The 25,143-nt window shown below is 41.9% G+C and overlaps 1 protein-coding gene across 2 annotated transcripts in view; it reads left to right on the forward strand.

The window, feature by feature from the left end:
• The window catches only part of LOC129089426 (ephrin type-B receptor 1-B), a 142,842-nt gene that overhangs the window by 51,225 nt on the left and 66,474 nt on the right, over positions 1–25,143 (forward strand). For both annotated transcript variants that reach the window (XM_054596876.1, XM_054596875.1), the window contains exon 3: positions 9,233–9,914. In XM_054596876.1, coding sequence (XP_054452851.1) covers positions 9,233–9,914 — 682 coding nt within the window. The remainder of the gene's footprint in view (positions 1–9,232; positions 9,915–25,143) is intronic.

The following is a 25,143-nucleotide window of genomic DNA, read 5'->3' on the forward strand; positions in this document are numbered from 1 at the left end:
CAGAGAGAGATCGAGTCAGAAAGAGAGAGAGCGAGAAAGAGAGAGGTATGGAAGTGAACTCTGAACCCGCAGAGCTCAAGCTGAAATGGAATGAGAGGAGAAAAAAAACGACAGTGAGTCATGCTGGCTGCGCTTCAGTGGCCAGGTGAGAAGAGTGCCTTCATTACACGCACATATACACGCACACGCACGCACAACCACATACACACACACACACACACACACACACACCCACACACACACAGACCGATGCTAACTGCACACATGTATTAAGTGTCTATTTGAGAATTTAGCACACGCACCCATTCACATATTAATAAATAACTCCTTATAAACTCTTCATAGAATTACTGTACGGTTAAAAGGAAGTTGAATGTTGAAGTTCAGAAGTTGCTGTGGTGGTGTGAGTTTAATGAAGCATGCCGGCACACTGGTGAACTGACAGACACAGAGGACATCAGAGCCGGTGAGTTGACCCAGAGCATAGAGAAAGGAAGCATTTTATACAGAAAGCCAAAGCAGTTGTTCAACTGTATGTAAATGGGAACAAAAGGTAAGGGAAGACCTTGACCAGACATAATGTAATTACAAGTGGTAACAAAAGGCAGAAAAGGGGCATTTGCATTGAGACCTGCAGGAAGGACCCATATTTGGTCAAGGGGTCAACACAGAAGGGGGGGCCGGAAGTTGCACGAAGGCGCCAATTTAATTAGTAAGTCTGTACTGCTCAAAAGTTTATTCTTCATCAATGTACACCCACAGCCATGCAAATAAAGCACGCACACAGCATTGTCATATGAGTGAGACCTGTTTCACTTCGCCTCCATGTTTATTGAGTGTGATTTATGTGTGTAGCCGGACAGCAAAAAATTTGCCTGGAGCTCAGACACAGACATCTCCGCTCAGGATGAAGACAAGAATAGTAACACAATGAATCACTTGGATCATAATGCAAACATGTCTTTCTGTCTGTGTGTGCTTGTGCATTTGTGTGTCTGTTAGTATGCCTATGTCATTTTGTTAATCAGTGTGTAGAACCACTCCCATATCATATTTAAGCCCTGAACATTTGTATTTTTCACCGCAAATTTTTATTTACTTTTTAAATCATTTGCAAGGGAAACATAGACAAGACAGCAGCATCTGCAGATGGAAAAGACCATTACAGTATGTGTGCAACACAAACAGAATATAGTAACAAGCTAAATCAGGCTTCATCATCGTTTTTTTTTTTTTACTTTTTTCTCTCCTAAATTTTTTTCTTGCCCCTTTGAAATGAAATAACATGTGACTACCTCAAATATTTATATCCTTCCCATGGATTTCCCCTCCATATTTCACACAAAAGAATTATCTTGGCTGTATTAGGAGCCAAGGACAGTTTTCTCGTCAGAGATAAATAAAAGAACAAAGTGATAGAACTAGGGCAAAAAAAGAATGGAGAAAATGAGTCTATCTTTAATTTGGTATGAATTTGGAAGAGTGTGAAGGAGTGGCTGGAGGCGGACTTATGTGTGTGGGAGTGATTGTGTTTCTACTCCGGTACCTGCAGTACCTGCTATTTTGGCAGCACTACAGAGCTGGCAGAAATCCTCCATTTTTTTTTACACACACTGACTGTTTCCGAGTCCTTTTTTTTTTTATCCTGCTTTTCTTTACTCCAGCTTGTCTGTCTCAAAGCTCATACTCCCTCTTTGCTCTATCTTTACCTAACCAATATCCCCCATCCTCGCTCCCTCTCCATGTCTTTGTGTCTGGAGGATAGGGCTGTCAGGTGTCATGCTTTGCAGGATTTTTATACACACACATTCACACATGCACACATATTCAGGCTGGGGCCTCTTTGCACCCAAAAGCCTTGATACCTTGCCATTCTCCTGTCCCCTGCTGACACACGTTCTTTGTGGTTTGTCCCTAAATGGCCTCGCCTTGGGCCATAGGGGGCCAGGGATCCTGCAGAGCGACAGCTTTCACTCTTTCACTCCCTTTCTGCAATTCTCTCACTCCCTTTACCCCTTGTTAATACATTCAATTTTTGTCCATCATTTATATACCTCTCGTCCACTCTGAATTATTTAAACTATTACTCTTTTCTGTCTGCTCCATCTGTGAATTTTTCTCTCTCTCTTGCCCTTCTTCATCCACTTTTAGAATTTTCATATTCTCCTCTTTACATACCTGCTGGTGCGTGGGCACATCTCTAATTTCAATATAGACACAGTCCTGATGAATCATTAAGCCGTCCTCCCTTATGATCCTCCATAACAGATCCATAAGGTAGAGCCTTTTACACATAGTGACTCGAGGTAATGTGGCTTCTGGAAACTGAAAGCCCTGCTGAGGCACTGTCAGCTGCAGGGTTTCTGTGAAGGTACTTTAGTGAGTGTTACCAGGTCATCCTGACATAAAAGTCTTCAGGAAACAGTTCTCCACATTAACCTTGTTTTTGTCCTTATAAATGCATTGTTGATTTAATAAAGCTTTCCAAAACTTTACTGGTTTATATTTAGGCTTACTCTTTGAGCCTAATATGATAATTGTCCTATCTTCTGTAGGAACGATGAGGCTAAATTGCCTGCGGTTAACATTTAAATGTCATTCTTCTTGGCTGAAAAAATGTGCATTTGTGTTCAATTTAAGCCTGCACTGAGTAACTACATTAGTAACTACTCCTACAATATCTAGGAGGGATGTGTTCACTAGCAGCTCAATCTAAAAACATCTTCAGCCCAGCGGATCGACTGGCGCTTCAAAAGCAACCAGCAAGAAATTTGAAATGCGAGTGTTAATAATGATCTTAAAAAAGTTGGAGTGGTGCACCTGAGTGTATTGTTCACTTGAATGGCACAGCGTGATGCTACATTATGTGCATCTGGTACAGGATCTAAGAAAAAAAGGAATCGAAGACATTGGGAGCGTGGAGACCAAATTGCATATAATGTGTCAACACAGCATGTTTCTCACTTACCAACAAAACAAATAAGCCTCGGATAGTTTTTGTTTATGCTCGGCAACATCAAAATGATCTCACTTGCCTAACACCTCAGTTCAGTAAATGTATTGATCGGGTGCATGGGCGTGGTCCGGGAGCAGATCTTCAGCTTGTCTCATTCTGATGCAGACAGCCAGAGTTCTATTTGGGCTCAGTCAAACCGTGGGACTATAATTATAGAGTGGCTGGGATCTGGCAGGACTGGGAGTGTTTCAGACATCACCATTTCCTCCCCATCCATCACATTCAGCCGGGCGGAACTAGGCCACAGATGCCCCGCAAAATAATCATTCCCATGCAACTGGTCTGACAGCAGCCCTCATTCAATAACACAGCTGATCAGAAATGATAATAGCAATCATGCCACTGCATATTTTAGAGGCCCAAGTCTGATTGTGTGTGTGTGTGTGTGTGTGAGGTGGAGGTTTAGCTTTCAGAATAGGTGAATTCACAAGACCAACATGTGTCTCGAAGCTTGTAAGAGGATGCAAGTAAATGTAGATATTGTTGCCAAAGCAAACCAACTGTTGCTTTACATGACATGTCCATTCTTTCGACTTCAAAGAACAGACCCAAAGGTTGAAATGCAAATATCCTCACTGAGTCAGAGCGAGCCTTTGGGAAGAAAAAACTGTCTTGTGACTAACGTTGGCTGTGAGCTTTGTAGAATGAGATGAGCATCTTTCAGCAGCGGCATAAAGAGTTCTATCCCTATCTCAGCTTTTCATGCCCAGCTATAATCCACTGTCCTTCTGAGACCTTGGCCTTTACAGATATGTCAATTTGAGTTTCACCTGGATGTGCACCCTTCCCATTTTCTTTTCTTTTTTCTCCTTTTATCAAGAGCCAGCTCTTTAAATGCTGATTTATTCATGCCTAATTATTAAAAAAATGGATTCAATGAAGGTGTACTTTTCCCTGCCTTGGTACAATGTTGTGTTGCCATGAATAACAAATAGGTTCATTATTGAAATATTCATCCTAAGCTTGTAGTATGAAAAGCAATCTCCTGCTCGCCTCCACCCACATGCTTTAGTCCTGCATTGATAGATGAACAGACGAGTCTTGGGTAGAAAGTGATCTCAAAGGTTCCAGCTATTTCATCCAAGCCATAGTACTGTTGGCAGAAACACTATATAAACACAACTAGTCCTAGAATTCTTTGGGGATCCCACAAAAAAAAAGCAACAACTCCTACTGTCCCTTTGAAGGCTAAGCTCAAAGTTGAGTGCTTTAACTGAAAAGGGCACAAATCATTCGGTTGTAAACTGCACCAGCAGAGCGTAGTCTGGGACAAAGTAGTAGGGAGCATGATGGCGGTGGAGCAGTTACATATGGCCATTGCTGTCCACTGTTAAGTACATCTCTTGCCTTGGGTCCGGCTGTAAAAGCCCATTGTCAGCCTGAATAATGGGAGTTTTGCTGGCCGTTCAAGAAACAGTTTCCAGGAGCTCATCTGCTATTTGTGATGGCATTTTGTAGACCTTTCTAGACTGAGGAGCTTTAAATGTGGAAATGCTCTGAGCTCATCCTTCTGTGTTCAGTATGTCTGAGCATGTAGCTGTATTAACTGTTGCCGATGGATTTTAAAAGCAGTGAGTTAGTGGGACTCCACTGAGAATCAGACTGTAGACTGGAGGTTAAACACCAGCTCAATGGATGCTTCTCTTTCTCCATCTTGTATGAATTGACTACCATTAAATTATGAGCTTAAAGTAGTCAAGACCCGTCTTTAAGTATGTGTGGTTGAGCCTGAGCCACAACCAGAGCTATGGCTGCCAAGTATTTTGGCTGGTTTGTAAGATTGAGGGTAGAGTTACAGTACATCAGGACAAAAACTGTATTGCTCTTACTTTATTTCTGAATTTCATTTTGTGGCAACCACTGGCCTTCTTCCACCAAATAGTTCATGGAAAAATGGAGCCCACAGATAAAACTCAGGAACTAAATCGGGAAGAAAAAACTGAAAATGGCCAAATAAACAGGCTAGACACTCCCGAAAAGTGACAATCTGCTGAGTGTTGTCTTGTTCCTTTTAGTATGTAACAACAGCATTGAAACATTGATACTATTGGCACCCTTGTACTTGCATTTGACCAATCAGCAATGTTTCAGCTCTGCAAAATCCCAAGAGTAGGGACTTTTAGGGGACAGGAAGTATGGGACAGGAACTACACCAAGATCTAGGTTCCCTGAGTTGAAAAGCAGGTAAAATTTCAAGTCATAAAAAGGTTCCTGAAAAAGTCCCTGTGTTTCTAAAAAAAAAGATTAACGTGATGTTAATTGGCTGTGTAATCTTTTGTAATATTCTCAGACCTCTGCTCTATAGCTTTTGTTATGTCTGTATCAAGCTTGACTTGAATCTTGCAGCATGTGTGCAGCAGCTCCTGTCCTGTTCCCACCATGCCTGCTCTAAATAACTCATTAGTTCAGTCCAATTCTCCTATTATTGTCCACAGGTGTTACATCCATGTTCTGATAGGTTACTCTAAACCCTGTGTGAGCTCACCGTTGGATGCTGTGGTCCTGTGGTAGAGCAAGACTGTGGCCAACTGAGCTGCTCTGTGTTATTTTAGCCTTTGAAGGTAATGGCAGGAGATCAATGTGATGAATGGCCTTTATGAGGGCAGAGTATTGATGGCTTGATGGCAGCGAGCTGAGGCTGTGCGAAGGGGAACATCAGCCTGAATATATTACCCCTCTTCTCCCTTGATTCCTTGTATTTTTCTTTTATCCATCACTCTGTCCTTTTTCTTTCCTCCGCCCTCTCTTTTTGCTAAGCTTCTAGCTCGGCTAGCTGTGACTGGTCATTAAAACAAACATTAAGTGCTCTGTGAATCCATAGCTCCTCCATCTCCTCGCTACTGCCCATAAAACAGTGCAGCCATAATGACACACACAATGGCCACACTTGACAATCAGGGGTAGGGAAGAGAGTCTACTATATTACTGGCAAAAGCAAAGCTATTAGAGTGGAGGCAATGCGTGCATTTGGTTGGCGGAAAAAATAAGTGTTGTGTGTTTCAATAGTTGTCTGGTCTTTCATCAGCAAGGAAGTTTGTGTTCAGTGAGATCGGTAATGATAAAATATAGTCTTAGTGACGCAGAAATGTGTCCAGTAAAACTGATTAGGAGAGAGCTGATTTTATAGAAGCACATAAAAGACACTCGAAAGTGATGTTGATCAGTCTAATGTCTCTACCAACTGTATTAATTTAGTTTTTTACTCCAATTTCTTTCAGATGCAATCCACATCCACTACTGCTCTGTAGGTTCTTACCTGGCAGAGAGCATTATCTCTTATTATCTGAACTCAAATGACATCTACAGCAGGGAAAACATGTGTTGGGGTAGTTCAAAAGAGAGATCACACTCCAGTTTCCAATCTTCCACACCTTGTTCATCTTGAGCCGATATGAATGATACATGCCTCGAACAGACATCTGCGCTCATGTCCTCTTTGCATGGACTAAATATACGCAGTGCAGGACTAGCAGTGTTATATTAAACACAAATCCTTGAAGAGCAAATGGATGCAAGGACCAGGGAATTCCATTATCAGTAAGGTGACAGGTGATGACGCCTTCTCTTTTCTCTCTCCTTTGGCAAGGTCAGAGAGATGACACGGAGAAGTGCTGGAGAAAGAGTTAATTTAAATGATGTAAAAGGAAGAGAAAAGAAATAGAAATAGAAATAGGAAACCTAGGCAAGAGTATTGCCCTGACTGCAGGGCATGTTGCTTCTTATGTGGATGGTGTCCTTGCTTCTTATATGCATGTGTCTTAAAAGGAATGATAACAATGCTTAAGAATTCATACCGATGTTAATACTCAGCGTAATCAAATGTTTTGGACCTACAGAACCAGAAATGTGTCGTGTAGCCTCAAGCTCTTCAGCAGCAAAACAACAGCCAGCAAATCAATATGTGGTCGGTAAACCATCAAATTACGAACAGCACGGTCCCTGAGTGCACACACACAGGCGTAAATAGCAGCTGAATACAAAGCGCTGGAGGGATGCAAAAGTTTGATTTCTGCTAAGTAACTGACGCACCTGTAATAGTTTACTTTCTCTTTGACACAATGGTGACACAGAATATCTACCGAGGAGGAAATTTAAAAAAAAAAGAAAAGAAATTGCAGTCCATTATTACACGAGCCAATGCATATCTGGACAGATTTCAGACGGGCATTATCGGAGATGCCTCAGGCCTCTCTTTGGCGTGAAAGATGGTGGTCATTTGGCTAGACGAGGGGCGGCGAGGACCCCCTCCTAGACTGGAGCAGACGGGAGCAGAGGAGCCTAGGGCTGGCTGTATTAATGAACAGGCAGTGCTGAAAGGGACAGGTTCCTGTAATGCTGATGAATGGTCATTACAGAGCAGAGACGAGGGAAGAGAGCAGAAGGGGAAGAGAGGAGAGGGTGAGAAGAGTACAGCAGAGTGGGCACCGAGGGAGCGGCGGTGAAAAAAGGCTTTAATTTGCACCTCAGATTTCTGTAAACTCGTTTATCATGTCAGCAGTGTCACTGTTTTCCAAGTGTATCCCCCCCTCTCCCTCTCCCTGCCCCCACCTGACCAAAACCTTCTGGTTTTCCCTCCAGATATTGCCGTGTATTCTTTGGGCCACGTAGTTTTAGGATCTTCATTGTTTCAGTTTATTTTCGAAACCCTAAATTTGATGGTCCACTATACCATGTTTTTTGTCTCGCATTGTTTCATTCACTCATCTGACAATATTTCTGAGAAATCCTTTCCATGGTTTGACCGGTTGTCAGGGCTGTGTGTGGAGAGTTGATGTGTTCACTTCTCCACTTGGTCTGATTGGGCAGCTAGGGCTTTAAAGGTCAGAAGAAGGAGGAAGCACCAGGAAATATATGCTCACAAGAAACATGAACTGACTGGAGGTCCACCTACTCCTCTATAGACCTCATTAACTCTTCCTGGCCTTCAGCTGTTTGCATCATTGGTCGGCTCGGAGAAATAAATCTGTGTGCCAAGCTTTTTCTACAAATAGGAGTAAAAACAATGTTTTTTTGTAAAGACAGTGGAAGTGATTGGAGGAGGAAATGTAAAAAATTCTTATCACTCTGCTCCAAAAAATAGCTTTACAAATTAAAATATCACTTTGGAATGACCTACCGGAGGAGATAAGGCTTGCAGAATCAGTAATCTCTTTTAAATCACTTCTTAAAACACATTTTTGTAGATTGGCTTTTATGTGATGTCGTCGTTTTATTGGTTCATTTTCATTTGGTATTTTATCTTATATTTGTTTACTATATTTTACCATTATCACTTGATTTTATTTATTTCATTATTTTATTATTTTATTATTTTATTTATTTTGTTTGTTTATTTGATTGTCACTTGTTATTTCATTTTGTTTCTTATGCACTGTCTTGCTGGCTGGTCTGTCAAAGCACTTTGTAAACCTTATTTTTAAAAGGTGCTATATAAATAAAGTTATTATTATTATTATTATTATTATTATTATTATTAAGTATATAAGTAGACTGTTTGTCTGAAAGCAAGCTTCTAGGCAACCATCTTTTTATTTCACAAATTTTTCTTTTCGATTCACAGTGATTCTAGCCAAATGCTAATGGCACATTTCCATCATGATTTTGTGCACTGAGTTAATACCCCAAGGAGCCTCTGATGCTCATCCAACATACTTTCTGGGTCACACCTGCAAGAAATGGCCTGCAGTGTGTATCAGTTCGGTCTGCAGGCAAATGCCTTTCCATTAGACCAGCTCTTGGCTGCCACGTAGAAGTCCCCATCTTTCTAATTGTTAACCAATTTAATAGTGTGTAATCCTGAATATGTTACACGCAATATTTTATAATGCATCAACTCTGCGCACATCCAAAGTAATTACAGGGTTTATACAGTGACAGTACAGATGCTACAGCTGTTGAGCATATTAAGAGAACAAGACGGGTCTTTTTGTTGTTTCTGCACTTAAAGAATTGTTTATAATTCCAAAAAAGAAGGACATGTTTGTATTCTCAAAAGCTGAATAAGCCCCACAGCTCATCAGGCTGATTCCTTTCTGTTAATCCAGGAAGAAGACTCAGATTTTGTGCCTATGGGAGATTACTGATATGTGTACCAATTCTCTGTGGCTCAGCCAATATTAGCATTCTCTATCAACAAAATGAGAAAGCACCACAGCCTTATCACCAGTGATTACTAATCAACCATGTGCACTCTTCTTTCTCCTTCTCTTTCTGTAGTGGGAGGAGGTGAGTGGCTATGACGAAAACCTCAACACAATCAGGACCTACCAGGTGTGTAATGTCTTCGATCCCAGTCAAAACAACTGGCTCCTCACCACCTTCATTGATCGGCGCGGATCGCAGCGCATCTATGTGGAGATTCGATTCACCGTGCGCGACTGCAGCTCCATCCCCAAAGTCCCTGGCTCGTGCAAGGAGACGTTCAATCTCTATTACTATGAAACTGACGCCGTCATTGCCACTAAAGGCACCGCCTTCTGGATGGAGGCCCCTTACCTGAAGGTGGACACCATTGCTGCGGATGAAAGCTTCTCGCAGGTGGACTTTGGCGGACGCCTGATGAAGGTCAACACGGAGGTGCGGAGCTTTGGCCCACTGTCTAAAAATGGCTTCTACCTGGCGTTTCAGGACTATGGCGCCTGCATGTCTCTGCTGTCAGTCAGGGTGTTTTATAAGAAGTGCCCAAGTGTGGTCCAGAACTTTGCAATCTTTCCAGAGACCATGACAGGGGCTGAGAGCACCTCCCTGGTTATTGCAAGAGGAATCTGCATTCCCAACTCAGAGGAAGTAGATGTCCCCATAAAGCTGTACTGCAACGGAGACGGAGAGTGGATGGTTCCTATCGGTAGCTGCACATGCAAGGCTGGATTTGAACCTGACAATGGCAACGTGTGTCGAGGTAAGTAATAAGCAGAACTACATACATTCGTCAATAATATCCTATCGTTGCTATTTGAGAGCGTTACCTTTGATAGTTCCAAGCACCCTGCATTTTAAATTATTCGTTTTTCATCATTCACTCTTTTTTTTAAATAAGGGACTACTCATAATAGAACAAATCACTTCATTGAAGACAGGTGACAGGAATTTGTGCTATTTTTAGGCTTGCATATAACAAGGCGTCAGCGTACCCTTGGATCACAGGTTTTCCGCATCATTGGAATGTTTGAATTGATTTTGTTTCATGCGTTTTGCCGAGCATGATGTGCCGTGCTTCTTCCTTGATCACATCCACCTCCGGCATACTCGAAAGGCACATTAGCATTGATTCTTAATCTGTAGCGAACGCCAGCCTTCTGTGCAGCCTACTTTACAGATGGCGAGAGGTTTGATTCTGCCTCAGCATGATGTGCGGAAGACTAAGTTCTGAGGAATAGATAATGGCGTGCACATAAAGACGAGGTTAATCTGAGTTTTCAGTTCAAGCTGTCACTTTCTCTCTCTTATTCTGTCTGTCCTCTAATGCACCTTTACGCTCTGCACCGTGTAATTCGCACACACACACACACACATACAAAGAGAAAATTTGCTCAAGGTGTCTAATGATAATATGAGCGGCCTGGGGCGCTCAGTATGGCGCAGTATTGGTTGGCCTACCTCTGGAGGTTAGCTGGAGAGTGTGTGGAGCCCTGATAAGATTGATTGACGCACATCTGCTCTGATCAATAAACAGATATGAGAGTGCCACATATCTACAAAGCACACAGTGTGTGACTGTGTTAACTGTATCCTTGTCGCATTGCTCTATGTCCTAAGCAAAACACGCCCACACACTAACATAAACACACACACACACAAACACACTCACACACACTCACTCCGTGGTTAAGGTGGCATGACTTTCAAATGAAAATGACAAGCTAAAAGTTGTTTGCCTTTCGTTAGCTCATTACTGGAAGTTTTCATTTTACATCTAACTTTGCCATCTCATCACAACTGGGTTTTACATTGTTCACAGGTCATTTCATTTTCAAATGTTTCTTTGATTATTATATTTGTTTCAGTAAAAGGTACATTTAATTTCCATATTTTAATAGCAACCTTCGTATTCTAACCCACACCTAGGGAGAACTATTTCAGTGCATTGTTTTTCAAACTAATGATTTAAATATAGCAGACTTTAATTTGCCTGCTGCGAATCTTTGTTCCAACTGTGAGATGTTCCTGCTACAGCACCACTATGTGCAATAGAAAGTTTAAACTAATGAAAACACAGGATCCTATTATGGTACAAATATGATGCATTTAATGCTCTTGATACACATTCAAAAATAGTTATTTCTTATGTTTTTTGATATTCATTGAAGTAACTGACCAATGGGACTGCAGTTTATTGTATTTATTTAAGACTTCCATTTTACCCAGCTTGTTTAACCAGCTTGTTTTAAATAAATCTGGCCCTTTCAACCTAGTTTTTGCTGTTGTTATACATTAGGTAATCTAAAAACATGCCACAAGATATTTAAGCAGTGTCTGGAGGTTAAATATTTGAGGCACCTCACCTATCCTTTAACGGAAACAAACCTTCAGATTTTAATGGATGAACACTTCTTTGTTCTGCAAAGTTACTTCGATGGTGATTTGTGTCTGTCTTTGTCCACCCTTTCTCCACAGAATGTGCTTTTTTCCCTCCATTATTACATGACTCTATTATTACCTCAAGCATACACACACTCACAGCACAGTAATTGGAGCCTGAGGTATTCTCCAGTGTTGGTAGGAGGCTTGTGTTAGTGGGGGCTTTGGCACTGCTGTGAACACCATAAACACACACATGCACACACACATACACAGTCCCCCCGGTAGGCACCACACTATAAAAACTCTTCAAACAGAGGAGAAGATGTATATTTCCATTAATTCCCACAATCCCCCTGGTTTCCTCCTCTAAGTACCCACAGCAAGTAGACTTCCTGCTGGGTTCAATTTGACATGTCTCTCTTTGATGGAAATGTAGCATTATGGGAGGAGTGAAAAACAGCCTGTGGAGTGAAGGAGTTGTTAGTGTGTAACTGTAGTAGACAGTAGTATGAACCTGTACAATGTTGTGTTGGTTGACCTTAAGCCTCAGGACACACACAGGAGAGGAAAAATAATTCAACAGAAGGAGATAAACAGATGATGTTGCCGTTTCTACCTCTCATAACTAGCATGCTCTCTGGAGACTCATATTGAATCTGTTCCCCTTCTCATGTCTTCTGAGAGGCCATCTCCAATAGGAGAATTGCAACCTTTTATTTTCCACAAAGTCTCTATTCATGGTCTTGCAATCCATTATTTAAACAGGGAAATCTAACCTTAAAGTGCTTGCGGAAGCTGAGTACTACGGGCAACCAATCAATTGGGGTTTGGTGCAATAACATGGCCTCAACATTGGGTCTGAAGTAATTGCCCATTAGAGATGAAGTAACAGGAACAGGAACAAAACGAATATGAGATCATGCTCAAATAATTTCCCTCATTGAGAGCAACATGAGAAGGAAATATATAACATAGGAGAGGGAAGGCACTGTGGTGCTTAAAAGCACAGGGGGAAATTAATAGACAATATTATGTGTAATGTATATTAACCCTTTGACGTCAAAACATATCACACCTTCAGTCTACCATACTCTTGCACAAATAGAGTTTTTGATATGTTTATTTTCTCAATAGCGAAAAGCAATTGCTGTAAAAGATTACAAATGTTGCTTTTAAGTGACACATTAATAATTATTTACTTGTTTACATATTTGAGTCATTTATTATGACAAAGAAAATTACCCTAATTGCAATTGGTTGTGGTTGTGTTGGTGTTTGTTAAAACTGTGTTTGTATTTGTGCTGGATCAGTGTGTGTGAGTGTGTGTGTGCGTGAGCCTCCCTCTACCTGATGGCGCTTCCTCTAATCTATATGTTTTAATTAGTGACAGGTAGCGCTGTGTGTGTGTGTGTGTGTGTGTGTGTGTGTGTGTGTGTGCGGCCTGCTGTCAGCTGGGCAGAGAGACCATGTTGAGCTGTTGTGCTCTGTAACGATGATACCAGCATGCCATCCTCATTACCAGCTCCCCAGCTCCCACACAAGCCATTTGGGTATCCCCCCCCCCCCTCTCTCTCCCTCTTTTTCCCTTTCTCCCTCTCTCTCTCCCCCTTGGCTATGTAAGCAATCTGCTAAATATTTTATCACCTCCCTGTTAAATCGAGCAGAGACACTCCAAATAGCACCCCACTACCTCCACCAACTACGCAAAGCTTGTCGTGTGTGTGTGTGTGTGTGTGCGTGTGTGTGTGTGTGTGTGTGTGTGTGTGTGTGTGTGTGTGTGTGTGTGTGTGTGTGTGTGTGTGTGTGTGTGTGTGTGTGTGTGTGTGTGTGTGTGTGTGTGTGTGTCCTCATCATCTCAAGTGTCTTAAGAAAGATTTGATGGTTTTACTGGACCTTCTCGTGGTCGTTGTCATGGTCTCCAGCTGAGTGATTGATGGAATCACCTTGATTAGGTTTGCTTCACATCCATCTCTGTGTTATCTTTTTTCTCTTTATCTGATACAATCATTGATCATTTTAATGTTCCTTGTATTCTCATATATGGAGTGATTAAAACTCCTCGGTAAACTAATTATTCTGACGTTTAAACTCTTTAAAGTGAATGATGTGGCACATACTCCTTCAGAGTAAACAGGGCTAAATGCCATACTATGAAAAGCAATTCAAAACTTTGGTATGCCTGTTCTTCATTTTGCTGTTAACACTTCTTTTTCTTTGGGGAACGAAATTTTCTATGAGCTGATAAATGCCTGCCTGGAGTCTATAAAGCTGGCAGTCTTATTTTATGAGGCCCTCTTCTATATTTTGTCTTCTTTTGTTATTGGTTAACCATCCTCAAAGCTTATTGCTTCTCTTTTTTTTTATCTCGGTGGGCCATTACCATGCAAAGATCATAGCTGCTCACTGTTTTCTCAACTGCATGAACTTGGAGACTGGTGGGAAAGGGACAGAGGATAGTAAAAAGCATTGGAAGAGGGGGAGAATTGTTTCAGCGATTGGTTTTTGCAAATAATTGAATTACAATGTAAGTGAAATAGGACTAATATTATAATCCATAATATTTTGCGGTTACTTATTTATAAAACTAATGGAATATAAAGCAGTATCAATGATGATGTATTTATTTAGTTGTGTATTTTAATCAAATATTTACTTCTTGACCAGAGCAGCCCCATAGCCCTAAAACAAATCTTCTCATATTTTCTCTCACCGTTAGGCTTCAGCGGTCCTTTGACACCCTGGCACATTAATATTACAAATATTCAAATAACTTTATTTAACATTCTGCAGGCTGACAGTGGCAGCGGGAGATTCACAGCCCATTGAGCAAGTGCGCTTCCCTGGGCTAAGTGCCGATTCATCATGGCTGCCTTACTCCTGTCTAATGGCTGCCATCATGGGGCGTGAGCACACACACGCACTTACACACACATAAACACACATCTTGGGCAAACGTTCGGAAAAAAGTGTAAGTCCTTCCATGAGTGCATTTTTTTTAATGTAAAATGTAGTGTTCCAGGCACATTTATCATGTTATTAACCCTAGCCTGAAACCTTATAAACCCCTATAGAGTTCATTGTCACGGACACCTGCTGGCTTTTTTCTCTGTACTAGAGAGATTAAGGGCTGGAGATTGTAAGGGAAAAGGATAATAATTATTTCAAAAATATTTCCAAAACACATACAACCACTACATTTTAAAGCTTAAAAGTTTGGCTTTGGAAGCAATTTACTTTAAAATGTTTGTTTTTTTAGTTTTCAGCTCGACAGAGGCTTTGATTACTTGTTTATAAGTCTTATCAGAGTGTAAAGGGTTCGGCAGACAGGACCCACAAAGGCCCAGGTAAGCTATTAGAGCCAATTCCAGCCCATTTGGCCTTGTCTACTTCTGTTCCACAGAGTTTACTTCATTTGCAGGGAAGCATCCATGTGTACTCCCTGACACACACAGACGCACCAACATCCAACCAAGTCACCTTGAAGCACAATTAAGTAAGCGTCTGACTCTTCCTGGTCCTATTAGTTGTACGGCAGCGAGGGCCAGTGTGAAGAAGACAAAAATGGAGCAGTGGGAGGAAGAGACGGGGTAAAAGCTGTAAGAGAGAGTAGAGAGTGAAAGACTTCTTTTTTTCCATGGCTCTCAATAGGCTGAATAGAGGGATGGCAGAGAGCAGTGGTGAATGCGTGTGACCCAAACAAAAGACTCTTTGAATTTAAGGCCCAAATAGAATATTTGTAATGACCCCAAACACAGATGCTCTGCTCTCACTGCAACAGCAGAGTCAGTCCCTAATAATGTGAGGGGAATCCAGATATTTTGTTCACACATAATGGAAATACCCACCACACACAAAGCTGTTCTTATCCCCCATGGAGGGGCACATACTCCTAGTCCTATTATTTTTCACTCTTTCTGTCTTCCCTTTCACATCGCTGTTTTTCTTTTTTGTCTGATTCTCTAACCTTCAGTCCCTTACAGGCCATGTATTTGGTCACTAGGCCTTTATTTTTCTAAGCATTTCATTATAATCTCTTACTTGGTCCCTCCTACAGCTGCTGCACAGGAAGGCTTTTTCAAGAATGCTCAACTTCGACTCGACATCTCTTCCTATCTTCACCGCCAAATCCAATTCAGTTCTCTTAATCTCTTCCTCTACTTCAGTCTCAGTCATCTCTCGATATCTCCTGTCCTCTCCTCTCCTCTCCTCTCTTCTATTAGTGATGGACACTGGGTGTTGAGGCCAGTGAGGGACAGGGAGACAAAGGACCCCTAACATTTAGCAGATGGCTGGGGCTCTGCTAAATTTGCCCATGTCATGCTCGCTGGCAAAACACAAAAGGCCAGCACCACGAGGGCCTCCACTTCACCCCCTCAACCCAACCGTGACCCCCATCAATCAAATTCCTCATCTTGTTCTTTAAAGTTATGATTGCACATTCAAGAACATTACAAAGACATCATCAATTATGCTGTGGAAGAGTGTCCGTTTCTATCTCTGTGTTGTCTCCACAAGGGACATCAGGTTAAATTTCAAGAGAAATTTGGACAGCATGTAGAAAACTCCACTTTTCACTCTCCTTGTACATTTCTGCCTCTGCAAAACCGCAACTGCAACTTTTCTTTTTTCCCCTCCTCTTCCCCCTCTGGAGTGTGCTACGGCATGCAGTAATGAGGAGACATGGGGAGCCTCTCCACAGAGTCCCCCCCACCCACACCCTCTCTACCCCAATTGAGAAAGTGCAAACACCAACCCCTCCATCTTCCCTCATTTGTTGATTCCCCCTCTGCCTCATCACTGTCCATCAATATTCACCGTTCGGCTAATAACACAGCCAGGCCTGTTTGGTTTGACTGCAGAGGGACACATTTCACTTGGTCTCCTCCCTTCCTGGAGGTTATCAGCAGCAGGAGGATGATAGATGTGGATTAGTCAAGGTTATATTGTGGAACTTGTGGACTGACGATCTAATTAGAATTGAATTGCAATTATAGTAGGCCAATTATAGGCCAATATATTCTGTTAATTTCAAATGCAGTGAGGACTAGTCAACAAAGCAACTATGATATAGGTGGGGGCAACATTTTCTATTACTAGAGAGGGTTAAAGGGTCAGTTTTCTTAATTTATAAAGAACCAAAAAACATACAAGTAGTATCTATTAATGCAGTAGTTTTGCTTTTATTTTACCAGTTTTCAGATATCCATCTTTGGAATGGACTGAATGAATCTGCTAGGCAGCCAATACAGTCAGCATGGAGACATTGGGCTTTACAATAAGCCAATCCTGTAAACCCAAAGTACATTTAATTCCCCCCATGCCTTGTTTTGTCTGCATGGTGGCTTGAAATCAATTCAAAGCTCAAAGTCTCTGGACTTTGGGTCAACGCTTATAAGATATTTGCTCTCTTTTGTGGGAGGCCTGTACACAAATGAACACATCACACACACACACACACACACACACACACTTTCAATCATCCCAAGTTGAACTTTGCGTGTCCAATTTCATAACCTAATCACGTTGGCAATAATTGCCGCACACTTGAAGCAAACGGCATTACAGTTCCACTTTAAGTGCTCCCTAAGTATCCCTGATTAAACATACTTGAAGAATTATGTATGTGTAATCTGTTATGACACCCTGCATTATCCTAAACCAACTTGACTCCTTCTAACTGGGCAGGTCATATCAAACACGACCTTGAAAACCTTCACAATATGCAATTATCCGACAATTAGACAACTCCCATAATCCGCAGCACTATGTCATTGTGCGCATTTAATTGAATGTTTTCGCTGACAGTAAACACAGCCTATACTTTCCGGGGTCAGGACATGTGGTTCTGTTGAAACAAGAGGAAACGTCTCTTTTCAGACTGACAGACAGAGAGAGCCTAAACTCAATCTGGCAGACCCATCTCTGTGACAAATTATTGATCTTAGCTTTGTTGTCATTCCCCGTGCCAAGGACCCCCTGCTATGGCTGTCTTCCGAAAACGCCCACTTGAGAAGACATTGCGTGAATATTGAATTTTGGAAGCAAGATAGGGGAGAGGAAGAGAGTGTGCATATCTATAAGTGTGTGTGTGTGTGTGTGTGTCTGTGTTGGGGGGGCAGTGTGAAAAAAAGTCAAAAGAGAAAGAGAGCGACTTGGTAATCCTCTCTTTGAGAACTTTGTGCTTTGTGCTCCATTTGTTTACTGAGTTCCCACACTGGCTGGGGGCTGCAGCTTTTCTCCAAGACCGGAATTAGCATATCCAGACTTGTAGTCAGATCTGTGTTGCTCCTCATATGCATGTGTGTCCCTGTTTATTTCTATGTGATTGTGCAGTTTGGACGAGGTGAGAGCTTAGCGTATCCTCATCGGCTGGGGCAACCCGACTTTAATGAAATCTTCAAAGTGAGTGGGGTTTTATAGAGTCTAATCAAGCCTACGTGTTGCAGTGGACTCTGGTCGGAGGTTGGATTGGCTGCATCTAATGAGCATAATATTTTACAGAACTTCACCATGACATGTTGGCGCTAAACTAAAAAAATGGAAGATGAGGCTTCAAAGTACAGTAAATGTCAAAACTTGATAGTTATTTTTTACATCTCTTTCAATCAACACAGCTATCTTGGCATTCCAGACCTCAATAATTAAATTGGCAGAATAAAGTACACTCAGTTCATTCATGTTTTAGGCTCAAAGAGGTAACCTTTGCATATTGCTGAATTATGTGAAACCCAATAAATGCAACGCATGAAATCTGATAACTGAATGATTTTGCTACCGACTCTATTAAAGTAGATAGCCTTTATCTTTAGTGTACTATTTATGTCTGTTCTCTTCTCCTTTCACTTAAAACTGGAGTGTTCACAGAAATGGATGTGAATAAAGATGTGGCTACTTTGTGACCATGCACTCAATAGATATAGATTATTATACCATCCCATTGGTATGAACTGCCATCACTGGTGCAGTGTCTTTTGTATTTAGTAGTCGCTCTTTCATTCTTTAAAAGCAATTTCATCTGTGCAAAGTCAAAATATCTAATCTGCTCTCATCTGTGTTGTGCTCCAGGGTTTGGGTTATATGGCTGCTTTTAAAAACAGGATAATATATTCTTTGTGGTCCCACATTCAAATCCTCATCCAATTCTGGGCCAACTACTTAGGTACCCACTACAAGGCTCATCTGTAATTGGTGAATCACAAGAAAGATAATAGTAATTGTAGTTGATGCACAGAGATACCTTTATTACTTGCCCTCTAACATTGTTTTATGATGTCTATGTGCAGTGCTTGCAAAAACAAGAAGTCCTTTTTCTTGAAGCCCAGTGATGTTATCTTAGTGCTGGGCCAGCGTTACTGTAGTGCGAGACTAGACTGCACCGTGGTATGCTCCTCAAAGAGAATGATATCTGATTAGTCCAAGTCGGTATAGAGGCAGAAGTCTGACAAACAAATGGATTTGCTGTGTCTAGAATGTTCTCTGGGGGAGCTGGATGGGCCGAGATACAGAGACGCTGTCTTTGTGTTAGAGCCAGTGCGAAGCATAATAAGACCCTTTGGGGACTGAACCAAACACAGACTGATAGGGACACAAAGGCACACATGCTCATACACTCAGTCAATTTCACAATCTCACTGCCTCTCTTTCCCTCGCACTTTTTCACCCTACCTACCTTTTTCTCTTACATTCCTATTAACTGACCTTTTATTTTACTAGCTAGCCTGGCTGCCCTATCATCATTATCTGTTTTGGCTTTGCGGGTCCGTTGCGTTTCAGTTTACTGTGTCAGCAGAGTGCGATGTCGGACTCCAACAAACAGGACTCAGATCAGCCTTGTTATAGGGATATTATCGTGCAAGTGTATGTACATGCATGCGTGTGCGTGTGTACCTGCATGTATGCGTGTGCTTCATAGCCCATTTTGGCATGAATGGGCCAGCAAATCCTTTTCCCCTCCCTCCCTTGTTTTCCTTCTCTATCTCATCTTAACTGCCTGTTTAATTCCCTCTCTACCACTGTCCTCCTTCTTTGGCGTACTGCTAGGAGAGCAGTCTAAGAGGGAGAGTCACAATAGGGGTATTAACCAAATGTATATTAAGCTTGCCTGACTCGCGCAGTCAATATGATGCTTTTACACCCCTAATGCCATGTGAATAGGCCTGCTGCTCCCTGAGAAACGCCTCTGTGAGCACTCGGAGTGAGGGGCCCTTTTACTGGCTCTCATGACCCTGGACCACGCTGCCTGTGCCGCCCCCCCCATCTCACAGCACACAGTTCTCCATTTTCATAAGCGCTTAATCTGGATTGGAAGCCTTTCCATTGTGGAAATGATTTGAGAGGGGAACTTCGGCCAGACAAAAGGGCCCGTCCTTTCTGAGGCTGGGGCCTCCTTATCCCCTGTTCCTCCCTTCCAATTCTTCCATACAGAAGTCCCAGCAGGAGCAGCTAATTGTTGTATGGAGAGGAAGAGTGATGGGGTGTTGAGTGGATGTCCACTGCCCCCAGTGGGAAGGGTGAATGCATACATGAGAGACTGATATAAGAGAATATTTGTAACAAAAAATAAGAAAGAAATAGAAAATAAAAAAAAAAAAGAATAAATATATATATATATATCTCCCCAAGCAGTGTATTAATCATTTGATCCAGGTCTGAATAGATCAATAATGCCGGCTGATAGTGAAGTTTGGTTTGATTCCAGTAGGTTTACAGTGCAAAAGACTTTGGAGCTGGAATGTGTAACAAACTCAGAGTGAAGCTTTGAGGTGTAATGCTGTTGCCCGGGGCTACTTAGCTCTAGGGTCAAATGAGATTACACCCTTGATCTGTGTTAGTACCTTCTGATCTGCAGGATTGCAATGTGGAGTGTGTGTGTGTGTGTGTGTGTGTGTGTGTGTGTGTGTGTGTGTGTGTGTGTGTGTGTGTGTGTGTGTGTGTGTGTGTGTGTGTGTGTGTGTGTGTGTGTGTGTGTGTTTCCCCCTGATATGTGAGTATAGGAATTTTTCTCCCCCAAAATGGCCATTTGTATATCAATTACTCACCGGGTGTTGCATTAAATACTTGCCAAAAAACTTTGTTTTAGCAAAGATGTGTGTTTCAGAAGTAGTGCCCATAATTGATGATGCCTAATACCACAGGATAAATGAGACTTTGATCATACTGCACAAGTTAGTTGAGAGACTGTAAACACTTATTTTGATTTAGTTTTGCGTTGTGAAACGCAGATCCCATTTACTTCAATTCATTAAGACTTTTCTCAGTTTATGAATTCTCCATTGGAGGAAAGTGAGAAAAACAAAGTTTTCTTCGAGAATTCAAGGTAACACAGGGTGAGTTATTGATAAACAAATGGTAATTTTGGGGGTGAGGTATTCCTTTAGTTAGTTAATTAGTGTTGTTGGCCTGATCTTAGTACTTTGTGTGTCTGTCGTGCCACAAACCCTATTCTCTCTCTCTCTCTCTCTCTCCGTGCTCACTGCTCCGGAACACCTTAATCCAGTGTGAAAGCAATTGGCTCTCTCAGATCTAATCAATAGAGGGCCAGGGCGGTGAGCCAGGGGGAACATCTCTGGCCCCTGCTCAGCTACAATCAATTTAGAACCATCGATTCAGTGATTGAAATACAAAGAGCAGACGCACTGGACCGTACAGGTGCTTTAGTGTTCGAATGTGCCAACATGTTATATATCTCCCTGTGTTGGGGCTTCTCTCTGTGTGTGTGTGTGTGTGTGTGTGTGTGTGTGTGTGTGTGTGTGTGTGTGTGTGTGTGTGTGTGTGTGTGTGTGTGTGTGTGGTGTGTGTGTGTGTGTCTGTGTGTCTGAGTGTGTGTGTGTACATTTCTTCATGTGTGTGTTTGGATATTATGATTTATTTTCAAGCCTCCTGTAGTAAAGTGGGAATGGCATTTAATCTAGCGCCTCTGAGACGAAGCAAAGAAAAAAAAATCACTCCTAATCCAATATGTCCTGCCCAGGAAAGGTGTGTTTGCAAAGGTGTGTATGTGTGTGTGTTAAGCTGTTTTGTGCATTTGTGTTCACCCAAGGGTTTCCTTCCTACCCCTTGTCGGGTGTACACCCCATGTCTAGATGCAGTTTAGAATGGCATAACATTTGCATGCAAAATGTGAGAAGAACAATGTGTGCATTGTTGACAGGTAACAACACACATGACATCTGATCTGTCTCCTTTGCATGGGTATGTGTGTATTCATGCATATATGATGTCACTGAATATCATGTTTGACCCTCTTTACGCAGCTATGCTCAGCCTTGTGTATTAATCTGTGAGTGTATTCATTTGGGAAATGTGTTGCTATGGATTTACAGTACAGTGTAGTGGTGCACACTGTGTGTATGTTTGTGTTTTATGTTCCATTCGTGCTGAATGTGAACACGCAAGACCATAAGTGTTTCTGGGTCATCCCTTACAGTAACACTGCTTCAGTGAATGAGGCGTTCAACATCTGTCCTTGAAATTTGCTGTCTTTATAGCAACTGCACATCATTTTTGTGCAGTTCTACTAGTGTGGCAAAGAACGGCAATTCATAAAAAAATCCCATCTCAAATGGAAAAAGGCATGTATGTGGGCTGCTGTGATTGATTTAATGTTTTTTTGGAAACACCTGAAATCAAAGCACTCTCCTTCATATGTCTCCCTGCATGCATACACTGACTTTCTTTCTCTCTTTTACACACACATAAACACAGACACACACAGACTTACTTTTGCTACTGTGCCTCAGACCTTACCTTCGTGTTAATGGCTTTCTGCCATTTATACAGTTAATCCTGTTTCCCAGTTGGTCGTGTTGTGTTTTTTCCCCCCTCAATTTTCAGCTGGACAAGGTGTTGATGTCTTTCACAAAGCCCACAATGTCACCTAGACCTAACGAGGATGTGTCACACACACTTTTAAGTAAGCCTCTCGCTCTGAGACTGCTGTGATGCACTAGTCCACTGTCAATCATTCACTCTGCATCCAGATGAATGACTTCTGGTCTCCGTTAATCTCCCACATTCTATCATCTGCTTCATGCACACACACACACAACACATTACATTACATTACAGTCATTTAGCAGACGCTTTTATCCAAAGCGACTTACAATCAGTAGTATATTACATATCATACACACTGATGACAGGCTACCATGCAAGGTGCCACCATCAGACTCTAACTAACATTCATGCAACATCCAGTCCACACCGATGGCAAGCCTTCGGGAGCAACTTGGGGTTAAGCGTCTTGCCCAAGGACACATCGACTGCCGAAGCCGGGTATCGAACCACCGACCCTCTGATTGGAGAACTACCTTGCTCTCCACTACGCCACAGCCGGCCACACACACACACACACACACAAACACAAACACACACACAAACACAAACACACAAACACATATACAATAACACATGGCAATATGTTTGCCAGCGTTATAGCTCGGGACATATTGACTAAGGCTGCCTGAAAGGTCAGTGCAATCCAGATTTGGACAGGTGGGATGGTGGTAATCCTCCATCACACACACCGTTTCTGTGTGATAGTGCGTGTCTGTCTGTCTGTCTGTCTGTCTGTCGGGAAGGGAAAACAGCTTTCTGATAAGGTTGTGTAGAGGTCATGCATATGTAAATATGACATGAATATAGATGTGCTGTTGGCCCGGTTACCTTTGGAGGATTTCAGTGCTGCAGGTGCATTGCATGCCATGGAATTGGGTCAGCCTCTGCTCATTCACGCTTCGCAACAGAACATTTGATTAACACATCCGTTTGTCTTTGTTCAGTATTCAAAATACATTTCTTTGCATGCACGCCATTCATCCATTGAACCTTTCTGTTCATGTCTGGGCCTGATGTAAACAGAATCGTTATTTTTTCATGTATCAAAAACACACCCATCCTGAGGCATGAATGGAGCTTTCTACGTTGGGCAGGACAAATGCATAGTTCCTCTAAGAACCTTTTTTTATCCAGCCCTTTTAGTCCTCGTTGCCTATTGTTAGCTTTAGAAATAATAGCTCGGCCGTCTCTTAGTATGCAATGAGAAATGGCTTCTTTGCACAGCTATCATATTATGGGACCCTGCCACCAACAATTTGCCTGACAAGATGCATACCTTAGTGCTTCCTCGCTTTGTTTTGCTCTCACTTGCCCACTTCTCTGCATCTCCCTTTCTCACTCTCTATTTCCCTTATCCTGGTCACTTTTCCTCTCCCACGCTTCACACATAATTTGTGTCTTGTCTTTTGATGCAGAGCTTTTTATCATTATTCTCCATTAGGCATAATAACAGCAGGGGCGATGAACAGCGGATATGCTTATGCAGCTGGAGGAACATCTCGCTGGTGAATGCTTTAATTGTATTGATGTAGCTGTTTTTGTGATAGTTGATGTCGTCGCTATCCGAGCGGGCGCTGCTGCTGCTGATGACCTTTCCATCATAATCATGCTTACGCCATCCATCGCCTCCTCTGTTCTCCATACTCACCTCTTGTCCTGCCATCAGTGACGCAGGCTACAGCCTGAAGCCAGGGTCTAAACTCACTATTGGATTTCAAAAAGCCAGATTTATGTTTATCCTCCGCTTTCCTTTCTTGTCATCCGCCTACAATTCCACTCTACTTCTGACCTCTGGCCTCCTCACTATGTCTGTCAGCCTCTTTGCCATGTGTGAAAATGTCAGCATCTGCATGACAGGGTGCAGACGCTTACTAGTGGGGAATACTAGGTCGGAGACATGTCATTGCACTTCCATGCGGGGGATGTCGTTGGGAATGAAAGGGCCTCCTGTGGTTACACTCTCAGAACTTATTGGGTACGCCGTGTTCAGCTGTGCGATTCTGCCATTGGTGCTTGTTTTTGCCAGATTATTTTGGTGTAAACACCGTGTTATGTACGCCCAATTAGGAATCAAATTAGGTAATGGTAAACAACGAAGGGACCTTTGTTTCTAGTTGTTTTATCATTCTACTCTCTGCTACCTTCAAATGTGCATAATTACTCATCCTCATTCACAGGCCTCTACACTCATTAGCGGGGCCTCAACCCTGAGCCAAGGGGCCAGGTATTTTAGGATACATGGGTATTTGAAAGCTATTATTACGCCTTGCTAGAACAATTTTCAAAGCATTTTAACATTAAATGGGCTGCTAAGGAATGACCTGTTTTCGGGATCATATAGATTAAGATGGGGATTGTTAGCAGTGCATTACCCTCAGATTTTCTTTTTTATCTAAATGTTAATATGTACATTTAGATCACATTTTTTAAATGTGGTTTCAATTCTCCTTATGTTCCTTAAAGTTTTAAGGTAGTGTACATATCGGTGTAAAACTGTTTACAGTTTATTTAAAAATAAAAGAATTCGATAATGTTGGATTACAGCTGTTGGATGGATATAAAACTTCCTCTCTAAGATCAAACAACTGTTTGAAAGCATTCTTGTTGCTATATTGCCATGAATAAATAGATCATTTTGCTTACGGCAATGAATTGTGAAAAAACAAATTGCCATTACAGTTATTGAAAGAGATTTAGTCCAAGTTATGCTCTGTTCACATTATCTTCTATCACAGAAACAGTCATAAGAACAAAGGCCTCATAGAAACTCT

This window comes from Anoplopoma fimbria, chromosome 3 (assembly GCF_027596085.1).
Source record: "Anoplopoma fimbria isolate UVic2021 breed Golden Eagle Sablefish chromosome 3, Afim_UVic_2022, whole genome shotgun sequence".
Taxonomy (NCBI): Eukaryota; Metazoa; Chordata; class Actinopteri; order Perciformes; family Anoplopomatidae; genus Anoplopoma; species Anoplopoma fimbria.